Raw genomic sequence first — 12451 nt, 5'->3', positions numbered from 1 at the left:
ATATATATATATATATATATATATATATATATATATGCTGGGGTCGTAGATAAGGTGGCGAAAGGACGCATCTAACGGCTGAAGTGCAGGATGATAGATCGATAGATAGATAGATAGATCTTATTTTCAAAGTATTACGTCTTAAGATTTAAATGTAGAAACTAGATCAATAATGTAACGTTTAAAGATTAATAAAATAGTTGGTCCAGTGTGACGGTCGGGAGGGGAAGAGGCCTTTTTTTTGGCCCTGTTATTTAAATGGCGTTTAAATATTGTAATCGTCATAATATTCTTTTAAAATACTTCGATTATATAAGTTTGTGACTTGAATTATATACATATATGGTGACTGAATGGCAGGATTTCAAGTCGTATGAATATTATATTCGTTAATAACATAATTTGTTAAAAACATCTTATAAAATCTTACATTCGCAATATATATATATATATATATATATATATATATATATATATATATATATATATATATATATATATATATATATGTTTTTAACTTTCATATGTTTTCATCAGATGATTTAATCCTTGGCATTTAAAAAAAAAACGATTTTTCTCCCGATTTTTTCCCCATTTTCCATTGCCCTGCTAGAATGAATAGTATTCCCTCGGTGGCGTCTTGTCTTCTCGCTTTTTATGGACGTTAGATTTCCCGTTTTTTATGACGGCGAGTCGCTATAAGTCATGGCTCACGAGAAGTAAAGAAAATGAGGTTCATATTGATCAGCCAGCCTCTGTGGCTTGATGGCTGACATTACCTGTTCGTCTCTACGACAATTCACCCTTCCCGGACTCGTAATTGAATTAATATGATTATATTTTCCCTTATTGGAATTCCTTTAACAGTTAGTGTGAGTATTTGATTATATTTACGGCATTGTTCACTGCCAATTATTTGTTAAAAACCCGTTAATGTTTTTTGGAAACTGTCTAATTACCTGAAGGGGATTAATAAAGACATTACTAGGTCACGGGTTAATGACCATGTCATTGAGCAAATGAGGAACCATTAGTTTTGATTCCCGTTTTCTCTGCTTGAACCATCACGTCAACTTCCACTGCGAAAAACACCTCACCTTGTTAATACTTCCTTTTTTTTTAAGCAGTGGAAGCCATCCTTCTTTGTCGGACGAAGTAACTATTCAAATAAATATAGTATACAAGATGAATGAATATTAACGTGAAAGTTTAATCCGCCTTTCATTATATAACCAGAGAAACGAGTTTGCGTACGATAAGGTTACAGGAGACAGAATTTCGTGTTGGGATCTGTTTTCTTGTGTTTTGGTCTGTGGTGCTATGAAGACACGCTCCCTTCCCTTTTAGTCGCCTTTCTAGGACACGCAGGGAATACGTGATAAGTATTCTTTCTCCCCTATCCCCAGGGATGATGTATATATATATATATATATATATATATATATATATATATATATATATATATATATATATATATAAACACGTCTTTGATCATACGAGCACCAGAGCGAGCCAAGACCCCCCCACCACCACAGCTTTTGTGGGCAGTGCCACTGGTGACTTCCCTCCCCCACACATTCTCTCGAACCTCTGAGAGCACCTCCTCCCTCAGTCATGCCAGTTAACCCCCGCCCAGTATGACCCCTAAGTACCTACATTGCCAACGCGGGAACGCCAGCGTCTCCAGGGGGGAACGTAGATGGCACACATAGAAATGACCTTCGTTCGTGGCCACAGCCAGAATACTCAGAGATGTGTACTACTCCTGTTTTCTGTACTTTTTTACCTTTATATGTGTGTCGTATCCTTGATTCATGATTTCACTGAAGGTGGGCAGTGCTTGTGTGCCCGAATTGGCTCATATGTGATTTATGGATGAAGTGAAAATGAATGTAGGATACCTTACTGCCTTCTGTCGAAGAAAACGGATGGTGAAGAACATGAAAAAGGACAGGCGACTATTAAATCTCAGATATGCATTGGTCTTCAACTGTGTGTGTGTGTGTGTGTGTGTGTGTGTGTGTGTGTGTTCTTACCTTCTTTATCATAGAGTCGGAATGCCTCCTTCAGCTCCTTCTGCATGGCCTCCTCGTCTTGCTCCTCTAGGAAGTGGCCCACCACGCGGACGAACGAATCAAAGTCCAGCTTGCCAGTGCCTGCGGTAGTGATTGGCTGGTTAGTCCTAAGAGGCTGATGACTTGTGACTCCCCAGGTGTACTCGGTGGCAAAGTACTCCAGTTTCGAAGAGCCAGTGACTGGGGAATAGGTTGTATGAGTAGGTTAATGTTGTAATTGCCTCGTCCTCACTGTACCGTCGATGATTACAGCGAATTACAGGGTCGATTGAATCCATCAAGTTTAAGACAAATTGTTGAAGGTGTGACGGTAGGCAACTGGGGTGGGTGATGGCGTTTTTTTGTGTAGCAGTGACGAAATATTCACTGCCGATGGGGCAGTGAAAAATGTCTAAAGTGTGTTGTGTCTTGACGTTCGGCCTCCCTGATCACGAGGATTTGACCTTTGTCTATGACGGGTCGGCCTTTAAGTCTGACCCCCCTTGAGGGTCAAGTTTAAATGGCGGGTGATGATAGTGAATGGGGGAAGAGTGGGGTGGGATTCTCTTTGACCTGTCTCGCTCGAGGGTCGTACTTCAGTGGGTTCGGGTCGTGCCCTGGTGTTCAAGGGGTCAAGGCAAGGCAAGGTGAGTGGTCGTAGGGTAGGATCCAAAAGGTTTATGTACAGAAATAATAAAAGAATGTCACACACACACACACACACACACACACACACACACACACACACAGTGTCACAGACATACACAGACGTCTGCCTTCGTAGGTCTGTGTGGAGTCTGTTTACTGTACTCATATACTTTATTTTAAACAGACGTAAGTGTAAACAGAGCGACTGATGAAGGGGGACATGGTTTATAGCGTGCTGCGTCGCTTTGCTGTGTGAAACAATTGAATTGTTTACTTCGCTCATGGGGGCCTTTCATACGCCTAGTTATTCATCCATTTATTCTTTAGGATACTCATCCTCTTCATTCGCTCTCATAACCCTCCCGTTTCATCCATCTTTCCCAACATCTAACCTCTTACTCACCAACCGTATTCATCCCCCTAACTCACCCCTTCACCTACTCATCTACTTTCCCATCAATCCCGCCCACTTACCCATGCACTCATGTGTTCAATCGTTCACTCGCCGACCATCCACTCACCACATACTCATCTATCCACCAGTGATTCACTCCAGCCCAGCCGCCCACTGACGCCTGCCAGCGGGTCGTCCAACTCCCCTCACTGACACCTGCCAGCGGGTCGTCCAGCCTCCCTCCCCCTCACTGACGCCTGCTAGCGGGTCGTCCAGCCACCCCTCACTGACGCCTGCTAGCGGGTCGTCCAGCCACCCCTTCACTGACGCCTGCTAGCGGGTCGTCCAGCCACCCCTTCACTGACGCCTGCTAGCGGGTCGTCCAGCCCCAGCGCCCCTCTCCTCACCTTCGAGGTCATTGTCCTGCAGTAGCGTCTCCAGCTCCTCGTTGATGTAGTTGGCGCCCAGGGTGTTCAGGATGGTGCGGATCTTCTCCTTCTCGATCTTGCCCGTCTTGCCGCTGTCGAACATGGCGAACGCCTTCCTCAGCACTGCCCACCACCAGGAGGAGGAGGAGTTGAGGTGGGGGAGAGAGAGAGAGAGAAAGCGTGTATATCAGCAGTTGCCATAGAGACTCGTTCTGACGTAAGGGGGGCGGGGGGGGCTCTTAGAGAGAGAGAGAGAGAGAGAGGGGGGGGGGAGAGGGAGGGAGGGAGAGAGAGAGAGAGTGTGTGTCAGCAGTTGCCATAGTGACTCGTTCTGACGTAGGAGGGCTCTCTCAGAGAGAGAAAGAGAGAGAGAGAGAGAGAGAGAGAGAGAGAGAGAGAGAGAGAGAGAGAGAGAGAGAGAGAGAGAGAGAGAGAGAGATTTTGAGGTGGTTGGGTGTTTGTGTCTATGTGTCTGTGTCTGTGTGTGGGTGGAAATGGAGTTTTTTTTCTTTAAGTTTCTACCCAAGGAAGGAGGTAGGACAGACCTGGATGATCCTTAAGTCGAAGAGGACGTGTCTTTATGCCTCTCTTCGTCCCTGTGGACCGGACCAGCGGGCATCATCTGGCCTCCAGTCATACCGGGTGACCTAAGACCTCTCTCTCTCTCTCTCTCTCTCTCTCTCTCTCTCTCTCTCTCTCTCTCTCTCTCTCTCTCTCTCTCTCTCTCTCTCTCTCCAGTATCGTCCTTGGCTTACTAAGATTTTGCTGGGCATTCTGAGAGGGGGGGAGCCCATTTGCTAATGCTTACCTCCAAATCAGTGAGGGGATTAATAATGCTTACCTCCAAATTAGTGAGGGGATTAATAATGCTTACCTCCAAATCAGTGAGGGGATTAATAAAAAGGACATTGATCTTGATTTTAGTTTGACTATCGTCATTCTGTCTGTCTCACCTCCATTCTTGGCTAGACAGTGTGTGTGTGTGTGTGTGTGTGTGTGTGTGTGTGTGTGTGTGTGTGTGTGTGCAAATATAGATTTTGCAGTAAGAGATATACCCTTTTCACACCACTGTTTGGTGAGTTCCAGTTCTAGATATGGAATCTAATGACTCAAGAGATGAATTTGAAGTGACTGACAAAATTATTTTAAACATTCTTTCCTTAATGAATAATTGATATGGTTATAGGAATCGTTAGAAAAATAAAAAAAAAATGGTGAGAGAGAGAGAGAGAGAGAGAGAGAGAGAGAGAGAGAGAGAGAGAGAGAGAGAGAGAGATGGGAATTGCAGCGGGCCTTTGCGTTACTTGTATTAGACGAATGGAATAAGTCAGGTCAAATCAGTGTTACTGATTACGAAAACATCCCTTTGACGGTGTTAGAATGAGGGCTCAGCCTTAGAGAGAGAGAGAGAGAGAGAGAGAGAGAGAGAGAGAGAGAGAGAGAGAGAGAGAGAGAGAGAGAGAGATGGGGGTATGGTAGCCAGCCAACAGCACAAGGGAAGAAAAAGGAGTTAGAATTAAGTTATTCATTCCTGGTCTCGTGGTCGTGAAAGACCGTACTGTATTGGTGCTAACCGTACCTGTGTGACAGTCATGGTGCTAATGGTGGTACCTTACTCTCCTCTTTTTCCTCACCTTCCCACACTTCGCCTTCCCACACCAGCCCTCACCGCACCTCCACACACCTCGTCTCCCCACGCCATCCCTCTCCTCACCTCCACACACCTCGTCTCCCCACAGCAGCCCTCACCTCACCTCCACACACCTCGTCTCCCCACGCCATCCCTCACCTCATCTCCCAACACCTCGTCTCCCCACACCATCCCTCACCGCACCTCCACACACCTCGTCTCCCCACGCCATCCCTCTCCTCACCTCCACACACCTCGTCTCCCCACAGCAGCCCTCACCTCACCTCCACACACCTCGTCTCCCCACTCCATCCCTCACCTCATCTCCCAACACCTCGTCTCTCCACGCCATCCCTCACCTCATCTCCCCACACTTCGTCACCCCACTCCATCCCTCACCTCACTTCCCCACACTTCGTCACCCCACGCCATCCCTCTCCTCTCCTCCACACACTTCGTCTCCTCACACCATCCCTCACCTCACTTCCCCACACCATCCCTCACCTCATCTCCCAACACCTCGTCTCCTCACATCATCCCTCACCTCACCTCCCAACACCTCACAGTTGCAGCTTTTTTTCTCTCCTTTTTTTTCTTACACCTTTTAGGAACTCTGTCAAGTTCGTATCCCTGAAGAGTTCCTCGCCCCTCCCGTGTGGCTTGTCCTCAGCAGGACAGATAATGTCAGCCAGCTGTCTGATCAAGTCTTGATCAACCGTCTATCTGTCTTCAGTGTCGTTAGCTCCCCTTGGACCCGTCTATATTATGACGTACGGTAAACCTTCATTCCCCATACAAAAGATGACCTTTATTACTGAGCACGACCTCAGATAGCTCTTGAAGGTTCTGTTTCAACGAAATCTAACGTCGTTCGTTGTAATATTATCAAAATCCTCACCTATGTTACGCTGTCACCTAAATTTAAGCTTCGTTACACTGTTACCTAAATCCTAACCTTCGTTATGCTGTTACCTAAATCTAAGCTTCGTTATACCATTACCTAAAACGTTCGTTAGATTCAGGTCACTTTGTCACTCATAGGTTTCCCTTTTGGGGCCTTTAAACAGACGCCTCTTGTGCCTGGAAGAAAGAGCCTCTCTCACTCCCGTCATCCTGTTTTCGTCGTACATGCAGATATGGAACGGATGGCTTGGATTTGGATACTCAACTGCGATGGCGTGATGATGAGTCCTCGCCAGCATTCGTTTCTTTTGGGTTATAAGACACCCTTTCTTAAGAAGCAGTAGCCTTTCCATAGCTTGGAATTCAACCCTTTTGGCCTAAAGTTGTTCCCTCTGAGCTTATTGCCTCATTTCTTCTTCATGAGAGACATGTGCCCTGGAATGAAGATGTTAGCCTGGAAAAATAATTCTTCCATACTAGGTGCTGGTTTTCTGGCTGGACGTCGACATGTATGGCACGAGAGAGCAGGCCCTCAGTTTTTTGGGATACCCTCTGTCCAAAATTGGTCATCTCAGGGCTTGATTAAAACTCCTTTCGATAAAGTGGCCCTTTGTATGGGCTGGAAGAGACTTTCTAGACTCCTCATGAGCTCGAGTAGCCTTCCTTTCCCCATCCTGAGCTGGATGAGGTCTTCTGACCCCTTCCTCCATCTCTTCCCCCGCCTGAATTTGAGTCCTATCGGCAATACCCAGACTGGAATAAGTCTCCCTTGGCCCAGCTTGGCCTGGAAACAACTCTTCTCGTTTCCATCCCTACCTGAAATGAACGCTAATTGGCCTCTCTTGGGCTGTAATAGGGTTTCCTCGGTTGGACATGGATTAGGCCTTTAGGGTACATCTAGAACAACTGTTCCCGGATCCATATGGACCACAATACCCTATTCGTTCTCTCCTTGCCTCAAGCGACTTGTCTTAGTCGCCCACAACTCCAGTCGCCCTCCTCCTCCCTCCTCCCTTTCACTTAGGTAGGCATAAACCTTTTCAAGCTTCTCCCAGGCTAGAATGTTTTATTCCATGGCCCCTTGTGACTCGTAATTAGTCCCTGTTGTGTGAAAGTGGTCTGCTTAACCACCCCTCTCTCTTTGTACCAAAGTAGCCCTCGCTGACACCCCTTAGACGGAATGAAATCCATGTTAGGTAGCTCCTAAAATTGGCCTTTATATTTTGGGGGAGAGTTACTCGAAAAGTGTAACTTCTTCACCCGGAAGACTCCTCCTTCAGCAGCACTTGGAACATTGCCGAACCAGGCTAGCTGTTCTGTGTGGGGCTCGTCGCTCGTGTGTACGATCAACAGATTAACCCTTCGTCGTTCCATCTTGTCCCATCCGCCTAAGGACGCCGGCAAGGCAGCTTATGTGTCCCACCCCTCCTAGGGACGCCGGCTAGGCAGCCTATCTGTCCCACCCGCCTAAGGACGCCGGCTAGGCAGCCTATCTATTCCACCCGCCTAGGGACGCCGGCTAGGCAGCCTAGCCAACTGGTAGGCGTACATTATTACTCTGATAATCCGACGGTTTGGTACGCTTACCCAGTGATACTATTGGTGCACTGGTACCTCATGTACTGTGGGCCTCGCAGACAGGAATATCGGTGTTCTCCTTGTTGAGTGACTGTTTACAGGGGCTGTGGGGCCTTGATGTCGTGTGACGGTTACGGGGTTAAGGGTCCCTTGATTTGTGACGGCGTGTACAACAAAGATATTGTAAGGTCTGGCCTTCCATCGGATGGGATCCGATGCTAATAAGGGTCGTCACGACTCCCTCTCCTTACCTTCCCTTTGCACCCCCGCCACCTCGTCCTAAACCTTAGATTCGACCATATAACATTGACTGTCAGGCAGTCAAAATATAATCACAGCTTTTCCCCTTTTTTCTCTTATTGAACTACACAAAGTTGTCTCCTTCCGCAACACGGGCGACAGATGGCCCCACCACCAGCCTCGACCTGTTACCGATCCGATTAACATGCAAATTGGCCATCCTGATTTATATTCCCGAACTTCGTCAGGGGCTATTTAAACTTTGGGGCTAACAGAGACGTTTGCCCACGTAAAGGGTGCTCCTCTGGAGTGGCTCGTAAAGTTGGTTTTCTTTCACTTTGCCCAGGTACAGAAGACCCTTATTGGGAAAAAGGGGGATCCTAATACGTTGTTGCTTAAACTCGAGGTGGTATGGGTAAGCAAACAGCTCCTTGTGACGAGGTTAGATTTAGGTAACAGTGTCACGAAGGTTAGATTTAGGTAATATAATGAAGGTTAGAATTAGGTAACAGTGTCTCGTTGGTTAGATTTCGGTAATAGTATAACGAAGGTTAGATTTAGGTAATTGTATAACGAAGATTATATCGAAGGTGACAGTGTAACGAAGGTTAGATTTAGGTCAGCGTGAAAAGGAGTTAGTACAAAGAGGGGGATATCTTTAGTCCCCGTGGCAGCTAAGGAAAAGAAAACGAAATAGAAAACGGGAAAAAACTGCAAAGCGTGAAGTTGAAGAGAGAAAGAAGTACAAATTTGTGTGATATAGGAGGGGTGACTTACTTGCCATCTTCTCCTCGTCCAACTCCTCAGTCTGGAAAGGCAAATGATTGACATTCATTATCCTGGAAACTATTAGGAGGGGAAGACTAGGTCTCTACCAACTCTCAAAATTCTTTAAGGGAGTTTTAAAAGTACTTTAAGATGTTTAATGGATGGCTTTGCAGCGCTCATTATATACCGCACTAGTTCTTATGATATTAGGAAGGGGTTCTGTTATTGTGCTGTAAGTGCTGGGAAGATTTCAACATCTCTTACAGTGGAAAGAAGGGGCTCTTTTTTTTTTTTTTAGGTTACTCCTGAAGTGCACAGGGAAAGGAAGGGTTCTGCAGCGGGAGGAGACGTCGAAGCGACAGGAGAAGTCGAAGGAGTCACTCGACACACAGACTGTTCGATAAGCCTGGTGGTGGTCGATTGTCGTCAGGCGATCGAGGTCCAAAGCTTGTGTCTGGCTGGAACCTGTACATACAGTGGGGTCATAGAATATAGTACGTCAGGGCACGTTTGGGGGGCCTTAAGGACCCGGTAGATCAGAAGACAGAAGAGCAAGGAGAAGGTAGAGCAAGGACGAAATAGGCTGGGGAACGGAGAAGGTAAGGCGAGGAGCAGTAGGCCAAGGGTATCAAGTAGGTCTGTGAAGAAAGTTTAATGAACGGAGAACCTGAAACCATTAGGCCACAGGGATTATTTTACTCGCGTAATTACAGGTAATTTCACGTAATTACAGGGTCAAGGAATCATTAAGAGCAAAGCTCATTATATCAAGGAACGCTCATGGAAAGCCAATCAAAGAAGTGAGTGAAGGTACGAATGATGAAAATGCCTCATTCGAAGCCATAGTCGTTGGAAGGACGGGCCACTGAAGGCTGAGGGTCGACACTACGTCACATCAGGTCATGCTACAAAAGAAGGTCATGTTGTCCAAGCCAGAAAGGGACAGAAGTCAGCAAACTGTATGATGTAAAGTCACAGATGGGGAAAACGTTGTAAAGGGTAGTGTGGGTCAGAGAACCACAGTTACTGAAGATCTGTCCGGACATTCACAAGTCGCAACATTGTCCCAGATGCGTATACCTTGTCCCCAGATACGTGTACTAGAGGTCAGGAGGCAAGGCAGCGGGGTCGAAGGAAAAAGAGGGTCATAGGTCACGAGGTCTGAAATTTATGGACCCGAGGAGGAGGTGGTTGGGGTCATTCGTGTCTCAAGTTACGAGGTCGGATGGGTCTAGGTTAGTAGTGAAAACAGAAGGTGCCAAAGGTCCTGGAATGTATGTACATACGTAAGTCTAATATTCTATACTTAGCCTAGCAAGCCTTATACTCTAGTTATAGAAAAAGTAGTCTAGTTCTAAACTAACCCAATGTTAGTTCTAGAGTGATATTTATCATTTATATAATCAGGTTTCATTATCTTTTTAATGGCATGAATTATTACTAGAATACATAAGTTGCAGATGACACTAACATGATTCAGTCGTGATTCGAGTCTCATAGTCTGAGCTCCGGCTGGCCCAAGAGCACCCGTTTTCTTCAGGTCTCTCCTGGCTCACTATTGACCCAAACAGCTTATATATCTACCTGTTGCTTGCCAACGAGGGAGGGAGAAGGTGGCTGACGCCAGTGGGACCAGGCTCGTGTCCTTTCACCTGGCGTGCCAACTTGTCAGATTTGTACAGTCACGGGCAAAAGTGTTTTTTGAGGGGGGGGGTCGAAGTTATGCCGAACCTACAGTTTCGACAGGCGGAGACCGAAGGTTCGGTACTGCTTCGACCAGGCGCTTCATGGTTTGTCCTAGGAATTTCGAAACTAATTCCGTGCCCTGAATTTTTTTTTTCTATCTGGGGTTAGCATATTTACAGAGGAACATCTGCTGTTAAGCACAGCAGTCCTGGGGTCTGATTAATACCTAAGGATTTCATCGTAAAAGATCAGATTCTGTTGGTTGTTAAGAGTTTTCGATCCTACTGCTGTACGATACTGAATATGACAGGGGAGGCCTTTGCCCATACCCTTCGTTGGTGTATAGCAGTATGTCCAGATAGCTGTTGGCAAGATGATGTTAATCCACCTTCCCCTCCGTCATGGCAGGTTCTCTGACATCCTGGTTTCCAGTTATTCACCCTCGACGACCAATATGCCACACTTACCTTACACTTCCTCCTCACCATAAGGCAGAGTATCTTCCTTAGACACGTTACATTGATTTTATCATCCATTGCTGACCTCACTTTTAAACAGTTGAATGGAAATTATATATATATATATATATATATATATATATATATATATATATATATATATATATATATATATATATATATATTATATGTTTGTGTGAGTGTATTTGTGTATGTGTGTGAGTGTGTGTGTGTGTGTGTGTGTGTGTGTGTGTGTGTGTGTGTGTGTGTGTGTGTGTGTGTGTGTGTGTGTGTGTGTGTGTGTTGTGTGTGTGTGTGTGTGTGTGATTAATGACCAAAGTATATCCAACATTCATGGACTTCTTGGTTATCCACCCGGTACTTGTTATGACTGGTTTTGGATCTCTTGCGAGAGACGAGAAATCGAGAACTCTTTGGATCTTGTTTTATCGTAAAAGTTCACAACGGTAAACAGATGAAACTGTCGTATTTATGGAACCTCATCCCGTCTTCTGGCGAAAAAGATGTCAGCCTCTGTTCCTCTTCGATGTTTGGATGCAGTGTCTGTATCCTCGTGGGCGAAGCTGGTGGGTGAAGCGAAAAAGTTTGGGGGGGAGTCTTTCGCTGAATGGGGCGGACGGAAGAGTAGCGAGCAGTGTTAGGCTGCCTTCCATTCGGACATCTGTTCCATTACGCCCACTCGGGGTCTGTCCTCGACTTTGGGAGATTCCAGTTTGGACGTAAAGGCCGAGAGAAAACGATAAGTTCACCTACCGATTATTATGAGTTGGTGATGATATTCTCGTATCAAGAGAGTTTCTGTGACCATAAGCAACCGTTCAGTATATTATTTGGCTTTTGTAACTTTTGGTTTATTGAGCGAGAACGACGCTGGTTACGTATCTCCTGTGCAGGCGCTGGAGGAGGTCTTCTCTCCTCGCAACCTCCTGGACTGTAGTGGTGACGCCAATTTGATCCATGTGGTGAGGCCTCTATAGAATTTTGATCTTAGCGTGAGGATCTGTATGTCCTCGTTGGCTTACTCGAGTGTGAGCTGGAGATCATGTTGCTAATAACGCTGTTCTTAACTGTAATCAGTTCTGTGTTATCCTCAGCGTTCACAAGGTGGCGTTCGCGCTGGTACTCTGACAGAAGTCAAGTCCCTACGCATCAGCTATGGAAGCAAGAGACTCTTTTGATTATGGAGGTGTGCTGGAGGGGAACGGTGTGGTTTATACAACTCCTCGTCCCTGGATGCTGATTGAAGGCTTCGCCACAAAAGGTAACGTTGATATCATTACCACCTCATGACAGAGGAGACTGACTGATCATGCGGTCGAGAGAGAGAGAGAGAGGATTTTTTCCCCGAAGAGGTATGTGATTTAGCACCTCTCGAGACATCTCTTAACTTGAGACGACCTCTAAAGTAACAACAAAACTATGATGTAAAGACAGAGCAAAATGAAGCTGTTGATCATGGAAGCCATCTTGGTTTGAGACGACCTGTTGAAGTAACAACAAAACTATGATGTAAAGACATAGCAAAATGAAGCTGTTGATCATGGAAGCCATCTTGGTATGAGAATTGTGACGTCCTCTTCTTAGGTAAGTGAAGTTATCCATTTCTCTCGGCCTTTACAGCCAGCAGCATCTACCAAAGCAAG

At 45.9% G+C, this 12451-nt stretch overlaps 2 protein-coding genes across 4 annotated transcripts in view; one reads left to right on the top strand and one right to left on the bottom strand.

The window, feature by feature from the left end:
- The window catches only part of LOC139753720 (neo-calmodulin-like), a 657420-nt gene that overhangs the window by 332592 nt on the left and 312377 nt on the right, over positions 1-12451 (top strand). The gene's annotated exons all lie outside the window — the stretch shown is intronic.
- The window catches only part of LOC139753719 (troponin C-like), a 36801-nt gene that overhangs the window by 16374 nt on the left and 7976 nt on the right, over positions 1-12451 (bottom strand). For both annotated transcript variants that reach the window (XM_071670456.1, XM_071670457.1), the window contains 3 exons: positions 8653-8683; positions 3504-3647; positions 2037-2156 (listed from right to left, as the gene is read on the bottom strand). In XM_071670456.1, the coding sequence (XP_071526557.1) occupies positions 2037-2156; positions 3504-3647; positions 8653-8683 (295 nt within the window). The remainder of the gene's footprint in view (positions 1-2036; positions 2157-3503; positions 3648-8652; positions 8684-12451) is intronic.

Source organism: Panulirus ornatus, chromosome 15 (assembly GCF_036320965.1).
Source record: "Panulirus ornatus isolate Po-2019 chromosome 15, ASM3632096v1, whole genome shotgun sequence".
Classification (NCBI taxonomy): Eukaryota; Metazoa; Arthropoda; class Malacostraca; order Decapoda; family Palinuridae; genus Panulirus; species Panulirus ornatus.
The sequence above is the reverse complement of the archived record's forward strand: the minus strand, read 5'-3'. Positions and strand labels throughout refer to the sequence as shown.